Source organism: Corvus moneduloides, chromosome 7 (assembly GCF_009650955.1).
Source record: "Corvus moneduloides isolate bCorMon1 chromosome 7, bCorMon1.pri, whole genome shotgun sequence".
Lineage (NCBI taxonomy): Eukaryota > Metazoa > Chordata > Aves > Passeriformes > Corvidae > Corvus > Corvus moneduloides.
Genome location: NC_045482.1, coordinates 23,035,062 through 23,059,318, shown reverse-complemented (window position 1 = coordinate 23,059,318; position 24,257 = coordinate 23,035,062). Strand labels below are relative to the sequence as shown.

Sequence of the window (24,257 nt, the reverse complement as noted above, 5' to 3'; positions counted from 1 at the left end):
ATTCAGACTGCGCTGACACACAGCTATTCACGATGCCTGTGCATCATATTACTGATAAAAACATTCATTTTTACTAGGTCTCCTTCATCATCAGTTTGCTCAAGGGGAGTAATAAAGCCTATTTTTCCTTCATCCTGTACTGATGTTTATGTTCTCATGTGTTACCATCTGATTTGTCCTGACCACATCAAAATGAGTATTTTTCTTTTTTCCCCTGCTGCTTCAAAACCCCCTCTTAAGTTTATTTGCTGTGCTTGTGGGTTGGGCAATGAAAGTTTGATTTAACTCATCCTTCTGAACTTGCATATTAATGAATCATTCAAGACTTGGCCTTTCACGTATATTCTTCTAAGGTCATGGTTTTTATGGCGTATCATTTTCTTCACAAACCTGGTATTGTGCTTCTTCTGTTGTTATAGTGAAGCTTGAGGAAGATTGTTCCTCAGAAATAATTTCTCCCCTCTTACAACCAGAACCAGTCCAGGCTCAGAGTCAGACAAAGCATCACAAGCTCCAGCCTGGGCAGCCTTCCTGGCTGAGGAAATTCCTCAGTGCAGCTCTTGTGGCAGAAATCTGACAATCTCTATCTGTTTACAATGTTTATTAATACTCTGGGTAACGGCACAGGCACCGCAGAGGCCTTGATTCTATTCCACAAGGATGGCAGGTAAATATTGCCAGAAGAATAACAGTCCACTGTCAGAAGCAGGGGATTTCCAAATTTGAGGCTGAAAGCCTGAGTGGAGGACAGCCAAGCACAAGAGATGTGGAAGCCAGGAAAGGGTCAGAGAGGAAGCAAAGCTTGCTGAAGCTGATTTTAAACAACCATTTGAGGTATTGGCTGAGGTTTTAATATCCTCTGCTGTTGGATGAGATTAATTGCTGCTAGCATGGTTCTCAAGGAGGGAAGAAGCATCTTCTAGGGATGCTAAGGGTCATCATTCCAAGTAGGTTTTCTGCCCTGGGGAGAAACGGCAGCATTTGCATTTTCTACCCCCAGACAGTTCCGCTAAGGGAAGAAAAACACTCTCTCCATGACCGTCATAACACACCTCTGCACAGCCAGAAGGCTTTATCATACAAGTGCCATTCCTAACTAGTCTGGCAGAGCCTCATTTCAGGGGCAGTTAGTGCTAAATGAAACCTCATTTGGACCAGGCTCTACCTCCCACACAAGTGGCCTGCAGAAGGCTGAGGATTGCCTTACCAGCCTTCAGGCTGTCTGGGTGCCAGCAATGGGAGGCAAACCCTAAGGAGAAGCCTATCTCCAGGTTCACAACTCTGTTCCCCAGGAAAAGGATGAGATCCACTGCCAGAGCACTACTACTCCAGTTCTGCTCTGCTGAACTCACCCCACCTGCTTTGGGTGCTACTGGAAAAAAGTACTGAGTTCAGAAAATCAGATGGATTTGTGTTTTCTTAGGTTTAGGATACCAGAGAGCAAGACAGATCAGAGTTTTAATACCATTGAGATGCTGACGAGGTCACAGACATCTGATTTAAGAGGCATATTCCTATCTTCCTAAACTTTCAAAAAGAAATATTGTTAATGACAGGACTGACATCTCATGCATTTCCCCAAGCTCCTTCATTCCTACCTGATAGCATGAATGTTTAATTAAAGCTTTGGCAGAGAAGTAGATCAGGACTACTGTATCATTTTCCCTTCAAGGCATGCTTCAGCAAGCTGATGCAGATTGCTTGCTTGATGAGATATATCAATATTATAAGGCACCATGTGTCAGGCCAAACACACTAAAGGCTGTGTTAAATTTTAACATAGGTCATGAATCACTTCAACTAATTCAGCCAACCAGAATTAATATGAAAAGTATGAGTAACAAGGGGCTGTTTTTTGTTTTGGTTTTATATAAGCAGGAGGATGAAGCATCTGAGCAAAGGTTCATATGTGGCAACCACTGTAACTCGGCTCATGTAGGAATGGTTCAGGCATTTGGACCACAATGCAGAAAGATCTACATTTGCATTTTGTTGAAAACCTCATTATAGCTTTCTGAGAATTAAAATTTTGACAACTTGATTTGGGGGAGACTTTTAAGACCATCAACTCTGATATAAAATAATAAACGGTGTATATGAAACAAAACCTTTTTAAAATAAGTTTTCCCTGACATCTCCTGAAGAGAGAACAGGAAATGGTCAACGTGAATGCTGACTTAGTTTTTCTTTTTTTCACCATTTATTGGCATTGTTAGCTAAATTTCCTTACAAAGTGTTCAACTGTAAAGTTATTTTGAGTTAAGTCACAAACATAAACTAAAATCACAAACTAAAGTGCATTGCATGGTCTTAGACTTTACTTGCACTGATAATGGTTGTATGCCCTACACAGCATGATAAGTATTTACATGATCTTACATACTTTGAGCAATATGTTGTCATGATTCATCATTCTTTATCTCTCTTTATTTTTGCTGACTTTGCTTCTTTTATAACTCACCTCTGTCTAGACCGACATACAATTCCTTATAAACACAAGCTTAACCATACCTAGACATTCAAGCTCAGCTGGGCAAAGAGGTGATGTTTTCATAAGTTTAACAGTTTGCCTTTCTATTCCAGTAGCATGGAAATACTTTGTTCTCTGAAAAAAAAGTTCTTTTTTTCCTCCTTGTTTCAGGATGTGCCCTGATGATGCATCTGACAGTAATGTTCACTCAGGACTATAATTAAAAGCACTTGCTGCAATAAGGTTACTCATTCACTTTCTGCACATTTTTGGTAAGCGTATGGTATCTCAGAACCTGTGCCTGTCACTGGGGACACTGAGCTCCACAGCTCTGCCAGAAGGAAAGGGACTGGTTTTGGCATCGGGAATAGCAGCAGCTCCAGAGTGAAAGCCCATTGTTGGGAAGTGGCACAATCATCAGAGATGGTGGCACAGCAAAAGAAGCGCTGAGAGCATTGCAGCCAGAGACGCGAGTAACAGGTCTATTCATAGCCCTGCTTTTCCCCAGGGGATGGCGTCTTGCAAGTGACTTCATTAACTGCTGACAGCAGACAGACTGCGCCGCGCTGGGAGCGAAAGGGAAACACTCATCAGATGGCCCCAGCCACAACTGAGGAAACGCACAGAAGAGATAACTGGCAAGCATGGTGCTTTCCTTGCCATTCAGAAGAAGTTAGTCACATCCCTGAATGCAATGCTTGTTTCTTTTCTTTCGGCAGGGCTATCTTCTTGTGTGCAGAGTTGCTCTGCACAAAGGGTGCTGCTGTCGATTCAACGCACCCTTGGAATCTGCCCAGGCTGTGGGAGATGGCATCTGAATTCCAGATCAGTTGCTAATTGTAAGAAAACCCCCCAAATATCTTGGCATTTGTTGATTTTAATAGTCGGGAGAAGACACCCACCAAGCCTTGTTACCTGTCATTCACATCCTTGCTGTGTTTGACCTCTTGCACTGTGTGCAGTAGAACTTCCTTCACTCCGTGGCCAGCAGGATGTGTGTTCACTTTGGTGTCTCCAAGGCATTTACTCACAAAACAGGGTCACACAGCCCAAATTACCTGTATCCTTAAAACCAGGGGACTTCATCCACATCCATCCTTACTGAACCATCTCTGAGGTTGTTTGCCTGACAGTGCTCTCCACAGTCAAAAGGTCTTACTAACAGCTAAAGACTGAAACACAAGGCTTTCTACACACAGGTACTTCCTCCTTTGCTACAAAAATTTACAGAAAAACATGTTGCCTTACCTGCTGCTCCCCAGGGCACTTGCACATTTCTTGTGTGCAGAGCAGATTCTCCGGCACTGCAGACATCCTGGCACCACAGCCCAGCTTTCTGCAGGATCACAGAGAGATTCTCTTTCTCCGCATGGCAGCTGCCTTGCTTCTTACCAGCCCTGAAGCCAAGCCTCTGTTTTAAAAGCACACCACCATCCTGCTCCTTTGAACTTCAGTTTTCTCTGTGGATTCTCCAAGAGCCTGTTTCAAACATTAATACTTTGATTATTGGCTTTCTTTAGCAGATTTTCTACTCTCCAAACCCTATCTCCTATAGAAAGTCTGACAAAAGCTGGCCTAAAATTCCATTAGTCAAAGTCCTGTTCTCCCAGAGGAAACACTGCTGGTCCTTCATAACCAGGCAGGCTATTTATAGGAATGGTGACAGCATGTCTAACCCCACAGTACAATGAGAATGAGGCAGTCCAGAGAAGACAGGATGATAGAGGCTGTTCATAAAATCAAAACTGGAATTCATGTTCTGTACGTCAATAGGGATTTAAGCAACCACTTGCTTTCCCCATTCCAGAGGGAAGAAATAAAGGCCCTCTTAGCACAGGGACACACAACACATTGTCACTGGAATAATTAATCCATTATTTTAAAGAGTAATGTTGAAGTTTTGTATCTGTTATAATCCTAATCTCCCCTCTTTCTGCAATGCAGTGCTTCCACCTCACATGCACCTGCTGCTTTCACACTTCCCAAAGGAGCCTCCTCCTCATAAACTGCATTGCATGTTCATCTTAATAGACATAAAACCAGGTTCTTTGATCTGAGCAGCAAAGTACAATTAGTTTGGGAGAGAGAACAGAGGAATCCGAGACAAGCTCCAGACAAAAGCAGAAATGGCAGAGAGGCAGAATTACCTTAGGGAATGCACAAGGAAGCATCAGTGCCAGCTGGGTTGCAAATCAGAGCAGCAAACAGCTGTAACACTCTCTTCTAAGGTACTAGGTGGGAAGCCAGGCATAAAGAGCAGGGGCATCCCAGTGTACACATCATTTCCCTGGGCAGTAGTTAAGGAGCTGTAAGAAAAGAGAGAAGACATAAAAAACAGGCAGAGATGAGATGAGGATCTAATGCTGGCTTAGGAATGCACCAAGGTGAGAATTAGAAAAACCTGTGAAGAGGCAGGGAAATGACATTACTTGGAGTGGGGCTGGAAGCTACAGTGGCACAGTGGGCTCAGCAGCCCACCAGCCCCTTTCCCATGTCCAGGCTGCCCCGATACAGGGGCAGACCTCACGGGCCCAGCTGAGGACCTCTCACCACCAGTACTGCCATGTTTCCCTCTACCTACAGTAATAAATAAAGCCCCCACCTCATCTCTACAAGACCCAGGTAGGAAGATAACCAGCTCATGTTCCACCCTGTCTCATCACACCTGGGGCACAGCCCTTTGGGCTCAGGCACATAGGTGGGGAAGGCAACTGGCAGCCTGTGCTGACTCTCCCCATGTTGAAGACTTGTGGGATGTGCTGCCATGGAATTGACACCCCGTACTGTCCTCCCCCTGCTCCTGCCTACAAAGAAATTAAGCCCTTTAGCAAACTTTATCCCCTTTGTCCCTGTAGGTGACTCCCACCAGTGAGCTGGTGGTACTGCTCCTGAGGCAGCTGGGGGGTCCCTCAGAGCCTGGGTGATGTCAGGAGCTGCAGGGCACCCCCACAAAGCTCTGACACACTCCAGCTCTGCTCAGCCTGTCCCTGTCCTGAGCCGCCCTCAGATGGGGCCTGGTGAGCTGCAGTGTAGCACTCAGGGAGGACCACGTCTGGAGAACAGAGCCCAGAGAGGGAAGTCGTGGGGACTGACGGAGGTTGCTTCTTTAATGTCAGTGTCACCCATGACTGCATTTGCTTTCTGCCAGAAAGTTGCTTTGGGCCAGAGATGGCTCCGTGTTCAGTCCAGCCTGTGCTGGGGTGTGAAAAGACATGAGTGGAAGGAAATTTCCTGCAAGAGCATCCGAGCTGCAAAGGTGAATCAGAGGGGAGGGAGAAGGGGGACAAACGACAGTCAAAAGAGCTTCAGGGAGCTGGGCATGGGCCTAGAGTGGAATTAATAAGCAAAGAAGTAAGGTGAGAGTAGGAGAAGTAGGTTATACTGTAAGAGAAGGGTCCCTTAGAATTGGATGGAAAAACTCACAGAGCACAAAGTTTGCTCTGAAAGAGCAGTGACACTTGTGGCCCCCATATAAGCCCACATCATGGCTTTTCACTGATAAGTCCCTGGAAGCTAATTAGGACCTAAAGTTGTAAATTGGCGGTTGATTATGAGGCCAGAAGTGTCTGGAGAACATGGGCACAGCAAGAAAGCCCAACACACTCCTCCAGCCAGAACCCATGTGGCGTAGACAGCACCTCCCTGCCCTCCCCATTGTTGGCTCCCTGTCAGGTACAGTGAGACATAAATTGCCTTGGCAAGCTGAGTCTGGTGCACAGGGTCACTGAGCAGCATGTCAGTGATGTGCTGAAAGCTGCTCATGGCAGCTGGGGAGCACGAGGGGAGGGGAGGCTGAGGGTGGTGAGGGGGGCTGAGCTGTCCTGACAGCAGCAGGTGAGACCCAGCACGTCAGCAGCACCAGAGCTCTCCCTGCCCTCTCACAAACCCAGCAGCCCAGCCCATGTGCCAGGTGCTGACATGCATTTATAGATATGCACATGATACCAGTCAGAAATAACATCTTCCTGAGCTTTTAACAGTAATGTGGCACTAGGTCTGGGACAGACTAGGGAATTCTATTACATACCTTTAAAAATGGGATTTAAATAGCTACAGAATGACTGGCTAATAGTAAATGGCAATAAAACTTCTCTACCAAATTTGAAAAATCACATGAAAAGAGAAAGACAAAACTCTTCCCCATTGTGCTTGCCTACCACACACACCTTCCAAAAGACATGGCTGGATTTTGGCCTTGATACCTGGAGGAATATATTGCTAATAACTAGAAGTGAATTTGTACTTAGATATGTACTCCAGGGAAAAATATTACCCAGGTTGTCTGCAGTGGTAGCAACTCATTACCATAATTCTTTTTTTCTTCATAGAGGCACAGAATTAAAAGATCTCTTTCCTTCTTAAATAAAGATCCGAGGCTGGATTCATCCCACACATAATTCTGTAATTTCAGATCCTCTTGATTGATTATTTCTTCAGTAATCCCTAAGGATCAAGAACGGAAAATTTGAAGGGAAAGAGGATGTATGTTAAACACAACTATGAGTGCCTTAATGCACAAACAATAAGTAAGACCAGAAAATATTTTTCCTGTAATAAAATGAAGACTCCCTTAATCCCCAGAAATTCACTGTTTTTCTTCAGAGCAAACATTTAATGGTAATACACACTTCCCTGAACTAGGTAAAACTCACAGCTGCAAGAACAGCGGTGGTAAACCAGAGGACCAGACATAAAATGAACAAAATTACATGTAAAATTATTTTTGAGAGGCTCAGTGAAATCAAATGCTGTCATTGCTTAAGACAATCCACCTCACTGACTGTACTAAACTTGCCTAGATACACCCCTGAGAGAAAAAAAATGCAGCTGCCTGGCATAAAACATGGAGATACAGAAACCAAACAAATTCCCATGTGAGAACTTTATCAAAGCAGGGAGAATAAACTCCTATTTACCCGTTATGCAAAATTAGGTAATAGAAATACATGAATATTTTATGGGACAGATTCTTCAGAGACATATTTATTCAAGGTGGCCAAAACCCTCGGGCCTACGTTCTTGAAGATATTTACTTAATCTCTGGTTAAACCTTTTGGTCAAACAAGTGTTAAGTTTTATCACTTCACATCCTGAAGGACATATACTGCCTTTGCTTGATTTGTAGATATAAAAGATGCTGGGGGTAGTGATGGAAGCAGCTTATGTTTTTACTTCTATTACAGTGCTGCTTCAATCAGAAACAGAACTTTGTGGCAGAAATTGCACAAATAGCATACGTATAGGTACAACTTATACCCAGAAATTCAACACAGGTGAATTAATTCCACAGCAGCAGAGGTAAATTTTACACAGAAGTTGCTAGAGAGGAGGCATGACAGTGGGGGTGGAGTCAGAGCATACTGCAATCTGTAAGTAAAGAGCACCTAAAGAGTGAATGGGTTGAGGAGGCACTTCATGAGGCTATAGGAGAGGATGAGCTTTGCCTCTGCTCTTGGGTAAGGGGACTGCTGAGCACCGTGCTGAGGAGAAATGCAGGCACCACTCAGGGTCTGCCCCAGACCGAGCACAGTGCCAGAAATCACTATCCAGAACAGAACTGAGTAGTAAATACATGATTTTTATTCTATCAGTCACAAGCCTGAGTGGAATGAAATGTAATGTAGTGCTAACAATCTCAAAGCATTAATAAGGAAAATTTAGATCAGAATATGATTTTCATAATTAATAAAACAGGTAACTATTGTACAATGCAATACATGCATTGTACATGCAATAAATGGTTACAGGTGTCGTGTAGGACTGAATTACACCACAGATCATTTCATTACAATGCTACAATTGCTTTTTTTTATAACATTCTTAATGCAGTAAAATATCTGAATAAGCCAGAATGAGCATGATTATAATTATAATTATTATTATTAATTAGGCTGCATAAATGAACACTAGTGTTTAAAAAAAATCAAAGATATTAAAGTCATGAACAGTAGCAACACTGACTAAACAGCTAAACTTCAAACACACTCTTTTCATAGCCAAATCAATTTCTGAAAAACTTTACAAGGTAAAGGATATACCACTAAACCTTTCATGTTATTTACACAAATTATGAAAATAAAGGAAAATACAAATTTATCTGTATTTCATGATGAATTATATTCTCTTTTGCAGCCAGCATCGTGTTTTATCAAGAAAGTTGTTGGAAACACAGGGAAATTGTTTAAAAGTATTTTTTTAATTCATCAGTTGAACATACTTTTTAATATTATTAACTGCAAATTAGAGTGGTAATAGGAATATGTGCTCTGAAGCCTCTAATGATGTGTTGCACTACTTACCATTCAGGACAGACCTTTCAATTCAGAAAGTGCTGAATGCATTACCAGGACCATTGTCCAGAACCTCTGCCAGACATATCATTTGTCTCTATTGTGGTAATAAAGAGATTCCTGGCATTCTGGTATTAAGAAACCAGAAGTAATATATTAGTTTTACTTTACCTCTGCTACTTAATAACGAGCACATACAATAGAGCACACAGTTTAGAAGACTATGAAGATAGTATCCTATTGAATGACAGACTGTCTGGTTGATTTACATGAAATACCAAGTGTTCGTATGAGAAAAGGTTAAAATTAGATTGACGAGCAAATGTGCTACCAGACTGCTGGCTGACAAATGGCAAAGTTATGCCAACGTATTACTTATTCTGGAGGCGCCCAAGAAGCAAGCAGGAGGATAGTAATTCATGTGCTAAAATATATTCACATTTAGCATAAACAAAGAGTCCTCAGGGTCTGCAACAGGAACATATTAGCTACATGTAATTTATGCCAACCAGTAAGTCAGTGGAACAATTTCATTATTAGATATGGAATTTGAATGACTTGTATTTTCTGAAGTCAAGAGTGGGTTGCTCTACTGTCATTTAAATTATTTCAGAATAATGCTCTGATGAATGACTACATTGTTCTTCCAATAAATTGACTCTTGTGCTACATCCCCCTTCCTGCTACCAGCCACACAATGAAAATACAGATTAGTCATGTAGCTTTTCACAGTGGCTCTTGGATTATAGTCTGGCTGCTTCTTGGTCACCATAAAGAGCAGACTAATTCAGTAGTGGTGACTCCTTTCCCTTTCTCTTTTCCTTTCAGGAAGTTCTGCCGAGATCCATGCAGCCATCCATACTAAAACTTGTTCCCTAAAAGGTGTGAACTAAGGAAAAATTTTGGCTTGCCCAAATAAAGGCAGTTTGAGCCTTAAAATTCAGCAGCAAAGATGCTGACAAACTGACCTTCGTGCTCTGGGCGTGTCTGCGGGACTGAAAGTAAAGTTTCATGATTCTATGGGTACAAAAATCAACCCATCAGAGATATGGGGCACCTCTGCAAGCATCAGCTTTAATGAATAGAAGGTGGATTTTGGTGGTAATGGGTAACAACCAGTCAGATGTGTCTCAATTTTGTCTATAAACTAAAAACAACATTCTGAAAGAGATGGAAACAAATTACTGATGCCTGCTACCTTATAACTCATTTTACACACTTAACTAATAACACCTTGAAAAGCTGTTACTGTACGAAGTGGACAATGCAAAACTGTACCTTTCTCCCTTAGTAGCCAATGGCAATTCTGCAGTTTTCTCCTGTAGAATTACAGGTTGGCTATAAAGTGAATTTTTCAACATGTCAACATGAATTAAAATGGAATTTACAGAGCAGACAATTTCTGCTCTTCATTGGAACAACTTTTTGATATTTTGTTAGTATGAAATTTCATTAGCATTAGCACTAAAGCTTCAACAGACCCAAACCCATTTGCCAACCTGTTTCCTTAGGGAAAAGTGTTCTTATTTCCTTTCCAATCGGCATGACAGACAGCAAGTTAGCGGAGGGAGTTAATTGTCCCCATTAGTCATCACCTTGTCAGGATGACTGGCAGTCAGTAGCCTTCAGGCTTGCTTGAAAAGCTAAAGCCAGTTGAGATCTTCTTAAGTCTGGACTGGAGAGACACCTCTGGACCTGCTGCCCCTCAGTGACACCTGAAAAGCTGGTCCAATATTTTATGCCAGGTCTTTAATATGTCTGTTAGTTCCTCTTCGTCCAAAACTCCTGTCAATAACAGGGGAGAGGAACAAAAGGGAATTCAAGGTTTGAACCCTATTAGGTTCTCTTTCTAGGTTCCTCCTACTTCTGCAGTGTTATTCTTGCAAGTCATTGATAACCAAAGATATGCAGGAACAATTTGTTACTATCTAAAGTAATCCACTAGAGTGCAAAATAGTCTATAAAAAGAGTAGCCATTTCTGGAAAAATCTCTGCTTTAAAGCTACGATATATTAAATGGAGTTTACACCAGAGCCTTCACAAGTAGCTGTTGGAAGTAGTTATTAAAGGAGGTATTAGGCTAGATTCAGATCTTGTGCAAACAGTTGTAGCTCCCGCGAGTACGATCACACTGACAGGCTGGTTTCAGTCCTTTAGGCAAGAGAGAGGCAAAAAAGTGAGAGACGCTAGCAGAGCATCTGCTAGTTAGATCAAAAAAAGTCTGTCTTGTTGGCAGAGCTATTGTCCTTTGGTCACACCAATCCTAATTTGAGTCCTGCTTGCAGCAGTGTATAAAACCTGTGACAAACATAGTCATGCTGACACTGAGCTGGATGCCAAAAGAAGATAATCACAAGTACTTGAGACTGCAAAGAAAAAAACCAAAAAACCAAGCCAAAACAAAAAGAAAATCCCAACAAGCCACACACAGGGAAGGAAAACTTTCAGGTCTGAAACTGGGGCGGGGGCGGGGGGGGGTGGGGGCAGAAATCGTGTCTTTTCCTCCCCAAACCTCATTCAACACCAAAAAAAATCCTTAAAAATTGCAGGCACATGCCTGGATCAGATCTTTTTCCAGAAATTCAAGTCTATGTACTGTTTAGCCTAAAGCTAGGGTGTATGCAAACCAGAGAAATACTTTATATTTCCAGACTTACAGTATTTTTATTTGCAACTGTCTGTGAACTGTCCTACTTGTTCTGATTGCTCTTTGGGTCTTTTATTGTGCCTGATACAGCAATCTGGCCTGGTCCAGAGGTGAATCATCTAATTACTTTGAAGACTGACAAAATCCCTGGCAGAGATTAACAAATGCTTCTTGTAGTCCACATCTAAGAGCAAGTCTGTGCAGGTCAGAGCCACTGGCCTCAGGCACTGGTGATGAAGGCCAAGGCTGTGTCCAGCAGAACCTGGACCCAGAGGGGTTCCAGAGGGGAACACAATAGTCTGAAACACATTGGCTACATGATTTTCCCGGACCAAAAGGGATGCTGCAAAAAGCTTCTGAGATCTGAAGCACTAACATCCTCTGCAAGTTATGGTTAATTTATTCATTAGATTCAAGCTGTACACATAGAGACAAGCAGCAAAAATATCCATTTCTGTGGGCCCCTTCTCCCACTTGCCACATCTGTATTAGTTATCTGGATTGATATGTAAGAAGCTCTCTTTAATGATCACTGAAAGGTTTTCTTGAATGCACTTTGCAAAAATGACCTGCCTTTTCTATATCACTTTAAATACTTAGAATAATTTTGGTTTGTAGTACAGATTTTTTATTTAGCCCCCAAGACACCAATTTACTTTCACAGCTTTATCTACTTCCTGAGAAGTAGAAAGGTATTTGTTTGTTTTACACTGTGTTTGGAATGAATACGCTTTCAATTGTCATGGCTCTTACAAAGATATAACAATAATAAAACGGATGCTCCCAAGAGTATATGAAAATAGACTGGCTTTGAGTTAACGGGAAAAAGATTTCTAACTCTGGTCTGGGTTGAACCTTTGCAGGCTGCTTGACTTCTCCAGAATTCCCTTGCTGTTTGTCTCCTTTTGTGTTTGTCTGTCACCTACAAGCTACTTACCAATTCTCCCTGATCTTTCATGGAACTCTTGTGTTTCTGGTGACGTTGTGGTTTCTATTAGATTTTTTTCTTTTCTTCCCCTCGCCTGCTGTGCACTGAATGCATCCTTGCATGTTTCATTAACCAAAAGAAAATTAGCTTTAATTTTTCTCTAGTAAAGACAACCCTATTGTTACGTTAATAAGGACTAAAAACACATTACCAGAAATGTGAGCACCTGCATTGTATTGTGCAAGGGCAGGATGAGGTTTTGCTTTTAATAACAGGTAACTGTAAGCACTCCATAATGACACGCTATGAATGCGTGTTTACCTTTTGGGATTATTTCGGTTTATCCCGATGCCCTCTGGTGGCTGCACCAGGAGCTGTTATTTAAGCTCCTGGGTGAGATCAGCAGCTGTGGGACAGCTGGGGGGCTCTGCCCTTTCTGTCCCCCCGAGAGAACCAATAGCCAAAGGCGGCAGCAGCGGAGAGAGCCCGAGTCCCAGGTGGCACAGAGCATCCCTCGGAGCCCGGGGCTCTGCACCCCTCACTCACCTTGTGAGTCCAGTTAAACGAGGCCAGCTCCAGCTGTTGGCTCTGCTGATGTAGCACAACATTGCTTAGGAAATTAATTGCAGGCTTGAAACAGGGCAGCACCATGCATTGCAGGGCTGATCAGGTGATCCCCACTTGGAAGAGATGAGCTGTGCATATGTGGACTGTAATACACAGACTGGTATGATTTGTCCTGAATTGTTTTTCCAGAGATGACTGGCTAGTTTCATCTGCAAAATACTTTTTAGGAGAGGAATTTCTGTAACTGCCTATTTTTTTTTTTTTTTTCATAACTGAAATCTGTATTTTCAACACCTTTGTACAAAATTCACCCTAAAATAGAGGGTAAAGCTGTTTCTAGACATACCACAGTAAAGACAGAGCTAGACCAATCTTAAATACGAATAGTTTACCTAGAAACAACTTAAACCCAAATGTTCCCACTCTTCTGCACAAGCTTACTTCCCTACTGCTGGCTGTGTTCTGTAACTTCTGCAGCTCAGGGCACAGAGACTTGCTTGAATGCACAAGTGGCAAAGGAGCTTTTTGCTGTGTGAAGCCTGTGGGCTGCTGATGAGCTGCCTCCTTCCCACTCACGTCAGAACCCTCTGCCTACTGGCAGCTGGAACTTGTTGAAGTATGGAAAGTGAGCAGAGCAGGGCTGAAGGAGGTCAGGAGCTGACGATCCATGCAGCTGCTGACTTCTGGAGCATTTCATTCTACTGAGCTGCACTGGCCTCTCTTAGAGCTATTTGAAATCTAGTTTTCATTCTGTTCTGGCAAAGACAGCAACACTTGGAGCTCTTTGAACATCCTTTCCTCCAACTGCATTTGAATGCTTTCCTGACTCAGGGAAGACCTGGAGTATGTCAGCCCTTACTGCAGTCCCTGTCTTGTGCCTCCCTTCCCTCTCCACAGCTCCCTGCGCACGAGGGTCCAACTCTGATCCAGCCCAGCTGTGTAACCTTGCTCAGAGTGCTGGAAAAAAAGCTGTGAGAAAGTCTGGAGAGGTAAGAAAAGTAACATTACAGACAGAGGTAGAGCTAGTGGGACCAGACTGCCAGGAGCTCGAGGGTTTAGGAAGGAAAGCAGCAATGTTGAAGAAGTATAAAATCTAAAGGAAGAAAAGAGCAAGGCAAGTCAGGAAGCATCAGGTCAGTTAGTTTGTTGGGGCAAGGCACCCATGACAGGGGCCCTGACGGAGCTTGGCAGAAGATAGAAACGTGCCAGTATTGAGGGTCTGCTCCTGGGAGCTGCAGGGACTGACTCTTCCCCTCCTACCCAATGTCTGCCTGGCCAGCAAAGCCACTGCTGGTACCTTGCTGGGTGAGCAGACTCATGCTCAGCCCAATGGCTTGGGAAATCCTTTCTTTGCTGTGGGCTGGTCAATAAATAACTGCTTAGTGTGCCTAGTTATGTATATTCTGCTTACAGATTATCTTTGAGACTGGCTAAAGATACCAGAACAAACTGATGCAAAACCAAGCTGGTAACAAATACCTGTAAATACATTTTCAGGATTTTTTACATTCACTGGAAGGAAAAAAGAAAATTAGTAGTGTTTTCTCATTAGTATGAAAGTATTTCCCATTGGGAAAAGGCTGAAGCACACAAAGGAAAAGTAATTTTCTATTTGTACTTGGAAAAAGCTAAAACTACTTACCAAAACATAAAATTTACTAGTATTTTATCTTGGGCTTCTTGTAAATCATTGCTTTATTCCATTACCCTTAAGTGCTTCATAGACATTGCCTGAAACCATCATTCCTGTGTGTGCATTAAAGGTGGTTAAAATACTTGGGAAAATTTCTACTGCAGGTGACTTCTTTAACATCAGTGGAGTGCATGTGCAGAAACCATTTTACAAATATTATTCCCCTTGGTAACGCTTGCATGTGGGGCTCTGGAACAATAACACTACTTAGAAAGCTGCCTGAGCAGGTTGACCCAAACACCTGCAGTGTGCATGCGGGAAGTCTTTAGGGTGCCACATACCTTCATTCCTTCAGCTCTCCAAAAATCCCTTTGTATTGCACTGAAGCTGTCAAAAGAGGTCAGTTTATTCAGCTGAAGGGAGACCAACATAACACAGAGGAATTCAGAACACCACTGATGTAGGTACTGAGTGAGGGGATAGTGTTGAAAAAGGCAAGATAACTTGAACAGTTAAAGCTTGCCTGTGGAGAAGCTGGCCTTTCTTCCTGGACATGGAAAAAAAATCCAGTAGTATTTTCCTGTGATACGATTTCTTCTTTACTACAGAAGAGGGCTGCACAGATTCCTCAGATGGTAGATGTGGTTAGAGCTGTCCTGAAAAGGAAAGACTGACTCATTCCACATGCAGGCTTTTACACCCTCCCTCTGATCACTACACTGTAAATCTTTGCTGTTCTGACATCAGCTTGGCTTTTCTTAAGTCACTGGAGGAGAAGTTGCCAAACAGAATAGGTTTTGTATATCCTAACCCCTATTCTGGATAGAATTAATGGGCTGAGTCTGAAAGCCAAAAGCCTCAGATTTGTTTGGGTTAATCAACGCCAGAATTTGTTGGCGGGGGAAGGATACAGATGATCTTTCACAGTTGAAAAGAGTACATCAGTGTGGCAAGTGTTTGGAAGGTAACACATGTCTTAAATGCCACCAAATAACACAGTGGCTTTCACAAGACACTGCTGGACAGGATAGATTGAGTATCTTATTCCAACCCATGTGGAAGTTTGCAAAAAATTTTGGAGTGGTTGATCACAGCAAAAGGAACAAGCGCAGGAAGTACGCACAGGAGGAGTAGGAGTACAAACCCATATAAATATTCTGGCACATCAAATGCATTTCTGATATGATGATTCTGTGGAAAATTAGGTGGCCCAGTTTTAGTCAATCATCGATTTTGTCTAGTATGGTGGAGGTACCATGGCATAAATTAAAGCTGGAAGGGGAGAGCAAAACAGCACTTACTAGTTTGGGTTTTTTTCCCATTAAAAACTAACACATAGTAGTGTTTTAGACTACTCTGACTTACACTACAACTGTTCTAGCCCAAGATTTAGCAGGGCTCAGTTGGTCAACAGTACTTGGTTATACTGCTTGTTAATGCATTGCTTGCACTTGTCTTGCACCTGCCCAGAGTAGTTAATTTAGAAAATAGAGGAAAAGAAAAGATTATGTTCAGTGCCTAAAGAAAGGCTACTTTGCAATCACTAACAACCAACGAACAACAGGGTTGGCACATGATCTTGCACAAAACATATATTGGTACACCATCATCCTACATGAATCTGATACCCATATTTGTTAATAGGTTAAAAAAAATTATTAACAGCAGGTTTGCAAGTAGAGTTCAAAACAGGTTGCATGCAAGAGGATGGAGTCAATGTTTGAACAAACTAGTTGGTATTGAGTTTTATTATATACAATAAAAGTATATTACATAAAGACATTGTATTACTGCAGACTGCCTGATAGGAATGATACACACAACCTTATTAGATCGCGCAAAAGGTACTAACCTGAAAAAAGCATTAATTCTTATCAAATATACAAGTGAACTAAGTTTATCATAGTGATAACTAGAAAAGCAAATAGAGAGCAAAAACCATTTCCAACCTGTACTATTCCATTTACATACAGCTTTTGTGAGGAGTATTCATACTTAATTTAAAATGAATGCTTATTAATCTGAGTTTAATTCAGTATGGTGATGAACATGAATAGTATTCATGTTCATCAAAAACCCTTTTAAAGTTTTAAAGTTTTCTGTATTCATCTTCTCATGCATTGCATTTGGGACAGGCAACATACTGGACCAATATTTAAAATGACCCCCAAAATGGTTACAGGAGTTGAGTGTTTAGTAACACAGTGTGATGGTTTTTTCTCTCCATTAATCACAGAATCACAGAATATGCTGATTTGGAAGGGACCCACAAGCATCATCGAGTCCAACTCCCTGCCCTGCACAGGGTCATGCCCAAGAATCACACCATGTGCCTGAGAGCATTGTCCAAATGTTTTCTGAACCGTCAGGCTTGGTGCTGTGACCACTTCCAAAGGAGCCTCTTCCAGTGCCCAGCCACCCTTTGGGTGAAGAAGCTCCTTCTAATATCCAACCTAAATCTCCCCTGACACAACTTCAGGCCATTCCCTCGGGTCAGTTAGTACCATCATTGTTGAGGATGTCTTCATTGCATAAGCAACTGTAAATGAAGTTTCCCATCCTCCAGGTGAGTTACTTTGCCAGCTCCCCCGGAAACATATTTATTCTCAATATCTCGCACGAGTATGGCATGATTGAAAGCTCAGGCTGTGCACTGCCAGCAGCATGCCCCCACCTGTCATCCCCAGCAGGCTGCCTGGGATCCCTCACAGCCAGGTGTGCAATGGAAAGAACTGCCTCCCAAGCTGGGGAGAGCTCTCCAGCGCAGCACAACCTGGCGTTAACAAGCCTCTCCTTTGCCTATCCTATCCAGCTCCTGTAGCAGGGAGCAGGAGCCCTCTGGATGACCCAGCCCTGGCCTCTGCTGCTGGGCACACCCTGGGGTGCCCAAGGCTAGACCAGAGCCCGTCTCCTGCCACGCACATCAACTCAAAGTCATGTCAAGACCAAGCAGTTGCTAAAGCATTTGGCTGAGGAGACACAAGAGTTTGAATTTTCCCCTCTTGCTTTCCCAAGCCTTACTTTGGTCAGAGCAGTCCTTTACCTGATACACACCATCTTGCCAAAAGAATAATAAAATCAAAGATTACCTTTAAAGAAATAAAGGGCTTAAAGATTGCAGCTGGAAGGCCAACACTGGAGATCTCTTTGAATGCCAGTAAAGTATCACCTCTGCTCTGCAGAACTGGGTATTCCAGCCAACACCAGCACACGTGGGAAGACAAAAGCCCTTGAAGGCAGCAATCCAGTGCCATGAGCTACCAAAGTCACCCTCCATCTCCAACCTTACCTCAGGAAAATGGCATTTACAGCCACAGCATGCAAGCCTGGTTACACACAACTCCCTGTGTGGGCTGACACACAGCAGAACGGAGTTCTTGCATCCAAACCAGACATTTCATTATATATTTTTCACATATCTTTTCCTGTTTTGTCTGAAAGAATTAGTGACTTTGTAGTGTGGCGTGAGAGAGTTAAAATTTAGTTTTGACGAAAGATAGAGGAGAAAAAAACCTAGGCTGTCAAATAAAAAGCAATTCCAAACATTTCAAAATAAATGCAGAAGTTTTACCATAGCCTGTTTGGGTTTTCCCCCAATAAAGGATGGTCTGAAGGAAAAAGACGATGCATTTTTGTTTTTTTGGATCTTTTTTATTCAAAAGTTTTCAAAGAAATAAAACAGAAAAAGCTAACAATCTAATCAAATTTACAGTTCAAAAATGTCTTTTGGCGTTTAACAACAAGTCCTAGGAAACAAAACTACAGAGTTATCTTGAACCGGACAAATAAGTTACCACTGGCAAGTTTGTGGCACTAGTAAAACAAAAATAAAAAATTAACTCTCTTGATCATATAGATATCTCTATGAAAATCTTTTTTTTTTTCAATCTGTACAAAAGGTCTTTCTTCATAAATTAATTTTTTATAATTTAATGGCTGTCTACTATGTGATGTTTAAGTAACTGATTATTTCTTTATGTACAGAGGTTAAATTTCCCAAATCTTACCCAGACAATGAGTATGGCACTTAGTTCAGACATTTCTGGCAGCAACTCTTCCCTCCCTCTAATCCAGCTATCATACTGCAGTTTTTAATTAATGCAAAAATAGCAAGTAGTGAGAGATCCAGGTTTGGAAAGTTACCAAATACAGGCAAGGTGCTGCAGGAAGTCTGGACTTTTACAAAGCAGTAATATTCCAGGGAGCATAGAACCAATAATACCACAACTTTTTAAAAAAAGAAAAAACAAAAACACATCTCTTATGACTATGCATTTCACTAGAATCTACACTTCTCAGAGCAGCAATTTACTTTTGAAACTATGAAATGTCACCGACATCTATACTCCAATACTCACACAAAATTTAAAAACTAAAAAATACTTGAAAGAAACAACTGCTTAGCCCTAGCTCCCGAGCTAGGATGATTTGGTCTGTGGAAACAGGGAGGGCCAGCAACCTGTCCCAATACAAAAGGAAATAAACTTTGAGGTAGATAACTGATCATATACAGCTGACCAGAGAAGTACACAGTTTTGGAAGACAACTTAATTTATCATTCGATTTAAAACATATGCAATTGTAATAAAGAGCTTTAGTAGCAGTGAATTATCTAATATGTGAAGTACAAATAACTGTGTATTTATGAATCAGGAATTTCATAGTTTCAAAATTGGTTTTCTTTACACTTAACACTTGTAGTGATGATGTAAAGTGTGGCACTGCTTGGATCCAAGTCTTCCTTCATGCTTTTGTGTCCATACATCAATTAAAATTATAAAACCTAAATGCAAATGTACAAAAAAGGCACATTCTCTTAACCGCAAACTGGTCCGGCAAAAATAAAGAGTACAGAAGACGCAATGCTGAGACAAATCAGAATTATTGGTTACTGGCTCTTTGTTCTTTGGTAAAGTTACCTTTTAAAAGTGCCAAGTCTTTTTATTTTTATTTACCTACTATAGAGAGCTAGTACCCAATCAATTATGCTTCTACTTAAATCTCAGCGTATGTTTGAAAACGAATCCTTTAGCTTTTGCCATTTTGCTGTAATAGCAACTTTTCTGTTTGCTAAGTCTCAGCACAATCCTCATCCTAAAGCACTATCATTAGTATAAAGGAAGGACAAAAACATTCGGTGATATCTCCACCCCAAACTCCCTACTCTACCTATGCTAAAACTAGAACATCAAGTTAGTTTCTGAAAAAAGGCAAAAAAAGATTTTACATTGCATCATACAGCAGAGTTCCTAAATCATTCAAACTACCAGAGGGAACTATTGGCATATGGCCTTACAAACAATTTATACTATTAAAATTTCCCCAGTCAGAAAATGTGTTTCACACAAAACATTTTTTCCCCTCTTGCATTTCACTACCTTACATATTATGTGAAAAAATCATTAAAAACACTTACTACACATTAAAAAAGCCAAATTTTCAGCAATTTTTATTGACTACCTTTAAAAGCCCTATGCTGCTGTTTTACAAGGCATAATAGACCAGCTCATTTGGTCAAAGCATTCTACACCATTAGTTTGGACTACTTACTGAAACAGCTACAGCATTGAAAGATTTAAGGCAAATTGGAATTTATAGAAAAGGATAAGACACTTCACACTACATTAAAAGAAAAACAGAAAGCTAAGAGACCAGACACTATAACTGCAACACTGCACTAAAGCAACATTCACACACTGCAAGCACAGAACATCGTCTTAGATGTTTTACTATTTTAAACTTCAGAAAAACCATTTCATACAAAAAAAAAAAAAAAAAAAAAGAATAAAAGAAACGAACAAAATAAAAATAAACCAAAACACAAATTCTGTCATGCACGTGAATAAGTCTTCGTGGTCATCTGTGCATACCCAGAAATTTGAAGGTTTTTTTTTTGCGTCATAACAATTGATAAAAACTTTTCTTTTACTAAAATAAACCTGTTCATGGGAACAGCTACTAGATGAATTTAAGGTTTTTCTTATGCACCTTATAGAACTTATAGCAAAAATAGTTTTAGTTGATTTCATTATAAATAACATTTTCAAGAACCTGTGCAAAACTGTCAATAATTCCTAAAGCACAATTGATCAGTAAAATCCATGATTGTTTCAGCCTTTGCACCCTTCTCCAGGCCAGGTCAACACTGGACATCTGTAACACAGAAAGGTCAGAGCTAGAGCAGAGTTACAATCACACAGTTTTTTTCTAATGTAGCTGTCCACAAAACTAAATGATTTCCTACTTTAGACAGCTGTGAGAAGCCAAATGAATCTGAGCATACCCCCTGAGAAGCAACACAGGCGGCACTGCAGGTGCTTGGCCCTTCCCAGGATAAGGCTCTCCACCCAGACAGAGCCAGTGCTGTGTTTCCCCCTCTCTCTCTAACAAATGCTCAGCACACAGAGCTCCCAGGGGGAACTGAGGTTGCACTCAAAGCTCTTCCCTTCTTTATTGTTTTGTTGTTGTTCCTTTTAAATTGACCAAAAGTGGTTGAGGGTGCTACTCCTGTACTCCTGTGGCATCTCCGAGGCTTTTAATCTCTGGAAAAGGAACAATAACTTTCTTTTGGTGCAGCCTCAAGGAGGCTACGTACAACAGCTAAGACAGACACAGCCACTGTGCCTCCCTGATGATAATACTGAACAGCAGGTCAGGGCTCATCAAATTAGAAGGCAGAGTTTTTTATGTACTGGCTTATATTGCCACGTGGGTTTAAAAAAATACCCAGCTAATGACAAAAAAGTTTAGACAATTTTTTAACTTTTCAAAGGAAGGCAAAGTTTGGTATTTTAAGGCTTGTACATTTGTAGGTGCATAAAAAACAGGTTTGGTTTTTTTTTTTCAAGTCCTTTTGACTATTTTTCACATAGGAACAACTTTTTGAAAAGAAGCTGTAAAGTTATTAAATGTAGCTGCCAGAGGAAAGATGCGGTGTATTTCTGATTGACTGCATCCACTCATGCAAATGTGCTAGTTGTAATTTACCCCTCAAATTATGGGAACATGGATATTGACTTTCCCAAAAATGCTGCATGTGCATTTAGAAAGAAGTTTCAGTTTGACAACAGTAAAAAAGCCACAACGATCAAGAGAGTGCAGTGTTCCCTGTATTTAGGGCACCAAATAACTGCCAATTCCCTCCCCTTCACCTGTCTGAAACAAGACAAGTACCAGCATGTTCCAGGGACAGAAATACCAAATGCCATGCTCTGAGGCTGAAATCAGCTGGGTAATATTAACCTTCTCCATGTGCCCACTGCTAAAGCTGACACAGATTTCACTGGCTCCTACTGCATATAAATACAGGTAACAGTGCTTCTCTGAAGAATAAAATACGTGGAGAACTGACTTACAGCAAACACATAGAATTGCTCACAGAGCCTGGAATTCTACACAGAGTCATCAATACAAAACGTGTCTCAGATGGCAACAACAACTCATCCTTCCAGGAGACTTAAGGCTGTTCCTCCTGCCTGGCCTCAGTCTATGGGGAAAGATACTGACAGGCTGGGAAAGAGAGGCAGGATGGGGATGTGACATGCAGGATTACGCTTCGCTGGCTACCACAGATCTCTGTTGGTAAGGAGGCTTTACATGCCCACAGGGAAGACTTAAGGCAAAACAAATAATTCCTTGAAAAGCGGTTAACACCAGGCAACAGCCTTGGCATGGGAAACGTGCAGGAGTCATGATTTTAACACAAGGAGATGGATAACGAGAAGAGCCTGTGGCTTTGCTTTCTGCCTGCCCTGGAAGCAAATCAAGGATGTGGGCTTCCTCTAGATGCCAGCATTTGGCCCGACTACAGGAATAACACAGGTCATATGCTGTGCTATGCAGGCTCTGCCATCTGTTGAATTTGCCAAGTTTCCCCATTGGTTTGTTTCAATCTTTCCATATAAGAAGCTGTTATGCCAATAATGGGGATGAGAGCACTGTTGTCAAACAGCACAGCAGACCTGCAGGATCAAAGCTAATGCCAAAATGTGTGTTTTGTTGGATCAATACATTTTAGAGAGATATCACACAACTGTAGCACATAACTGATTTCGACTTTTCCGTATCAAATAAATGCCACAAGGGCTGTAGAAAAACCCTTCTAACATGTGCCTCCAGCACATTATTGCAGCTGAATTGAATTTTTCAGTGTGAGGTCTTAGAAAATGTGATGTAAAAAATTATGTAGCTTACAAAGCACTTAAAAAAACGATGAGTTAAGGAAGAACTGAATTCCAGGATTTTAAAACATGGGTCATGGAGAAGGGAACAGTTAGTGCAAGTAACATTTTCGGGACAGAAATGTACAGAAGGCTAAAGAATTTTGTATGAAGTAAGTTCAGGTAAAGCTAATGATCTGCTAGTAAAAAAGGTCATGCAAGCAGAACCAGAGGAAACCTGGAGTAGGAAAGTAAAACTCTGGAATTAGAGCCAAATGAGGACACGGATTAAAAATTGACAAAATTCTGGACCAAGCAGCTTTTTCCTAGAAAAAAGGATGAGCAGGGAAATCTTCAGGAGAAAAGATCAGTAAGGATTTCTACCAGACCACCTCCCTGCCCATGGTCTGTAAGGCAGCCACAAAGCTGCTTCTAATCTTACATGTACCACAAAACTAGAGCATGATATGTCTATCAGTACAGCTCCCTTTAGCATTTTGATTCTTGTATTTTTGCATTAATTCATTGTTATTCTGTATAAAGCATGCTGCTAAAATGAACAAATTAAAATTGAACATAATCCAGTTATGGTCTAGAGAAATTATTAAAACAATATTACTCAGAATTCATTAATTCACTTCTGGATCCCATGTTTCCTTCCCTGGCTTCAAATCAGCCCCGAGTTCAAATCAGCTTCACTGTCACCAGATATTATCATCAGTATTATTTATATGACATAAAAAAAATTCACTATAGAGTACTGTAAGTTATGAAATAAAGTATCTTTGAATTCACATCTTTCATGAGACAGGATGAGGCCCTACCTCACAGTTACTTATTTTGCTGATACGTGTATGGAGAATGGTCACTGGATGTCTCTACTGTGACCTGTTGCTGACCACTGGCTTCCTGCAAATAAAAAGGAAGACAAGCCATGAGACAAAATCAAGCAGCATTACTTGCAATCCGTATTTCCATTTGACCCATGCAATTAACAGTCTTCAAATCTAAAATCTTCCTCACATTTCTCAAATGAGGTATTCCAAATCTGAGGTGTTAACTTTACCTTGATTTATATTTCAGAAAACAGAGAAATAAAATGATCATGCAGAACTTGTATTTCCTCAGCTGCTTTGATGATAATTAAAAAAAAAAAAAACCCAAACTTTTGACATTATAGAAATCAATAAGACAGAGAGAGCAAATATCTGCTAGAATATTTTCTATCTGCAGATGTAAAAGAGCATTCTGTCCCTCTCCTTTTGAAGGGGAGTGAGAAGAATGAGATCTACTTACCACAGAAACACTATGAGTACTGTGATGGGATTGGCACTAGGCAACACAAAGAATTGTAGATAGGACTTTGCACCAGGCTCCCCAGAAACCAGGCAATTAATTCATTCATCTGAGAGTGCTCTGGCAGACAGAGCAATCAGGTAATTACCAAAAGTATTTCTCCAACCCACATGGGCAGATGCACCAAACTGATTTAAACAAATTCTGGAGTTTCTGAATAAATAGACTTTGAATTAAATGTTTTTTTTCCTTACAGGTTCTGGAAGA

General features: G+C 41.2%; 2 protein-coding genes across 8 annotated transcripts in view; both read right to left on the bottom strand.

Annotated features, from left to right (window-relative positions):
- Nucleotides 1-14,531, bottom strand: part of ITGB6 (integrin subunit beta 6) — a 59,811-nt gene extending 45,280 nt beyond the window's left edge. Inside the window, exons 1-5 of one of the 4 annotated variants that reach the window (XM_032115268.1) lie at nucleotides 12,345-14,531; nucleotides 8,770-10,545; nucleotides 6,776-6,913; nucleotides 4,618-4,776; nucleotides 3,719-3,949 (exon numbers count right to left, since the gene is read on the bottom strand). The gene's annotated coding sequence lies outside the window, so the exon portion shown is untranslated. Of the gene's footprint in view, nucleotides 1-3,718; nucleotides 3,950-4,617; nucleotides 4,777-6,775; nucleotides 6,914-8,769; nucleotides 11,197-12,344 lie in introns of those variants that run through there. The other 3 variants (XM_032115263.1, XM_032115259.1, XM_032115258.1) reach the window with 3 other exon arrangements.
- A 574-nt stretch (nucleotides 14,532-15,105) lies between these two features.
- Nucleotides 15,106-24,257, bottom strand: part of RBMS1 (RNA binding motif single stranded interacting protein 1) — a 147,397-nt gene continuing 138,245 nt past the window's right edge. For 3 of the 4 annotated variants that reach the window (XM_032115269.1, XM_032115272.1, XM_032115273.1), the window contains exons 13-14: nucleotides 23,519-23,603; nucleotides 18,267-20,688 (exon numbers count right to left, since the gene is read on the bottom strand). In XM_032115269.1, the coding sequence (XP_031971160.1) occupies nucleotides 23,526-23,603 (78 nt within the window). In that variant the 3' untranslated portion in view covers nucleotides 18,267-20,688; nucleotides 23,519-23,525. Of the gene's footprint in view, nucleotides 15,192-18,266; nucleotides 20,689-23,518; nucleotides 23,604-24,257 lie in introns of those variants that run through there. The other variant, XM_032115271.1, reaches the window with a different exon arrangement.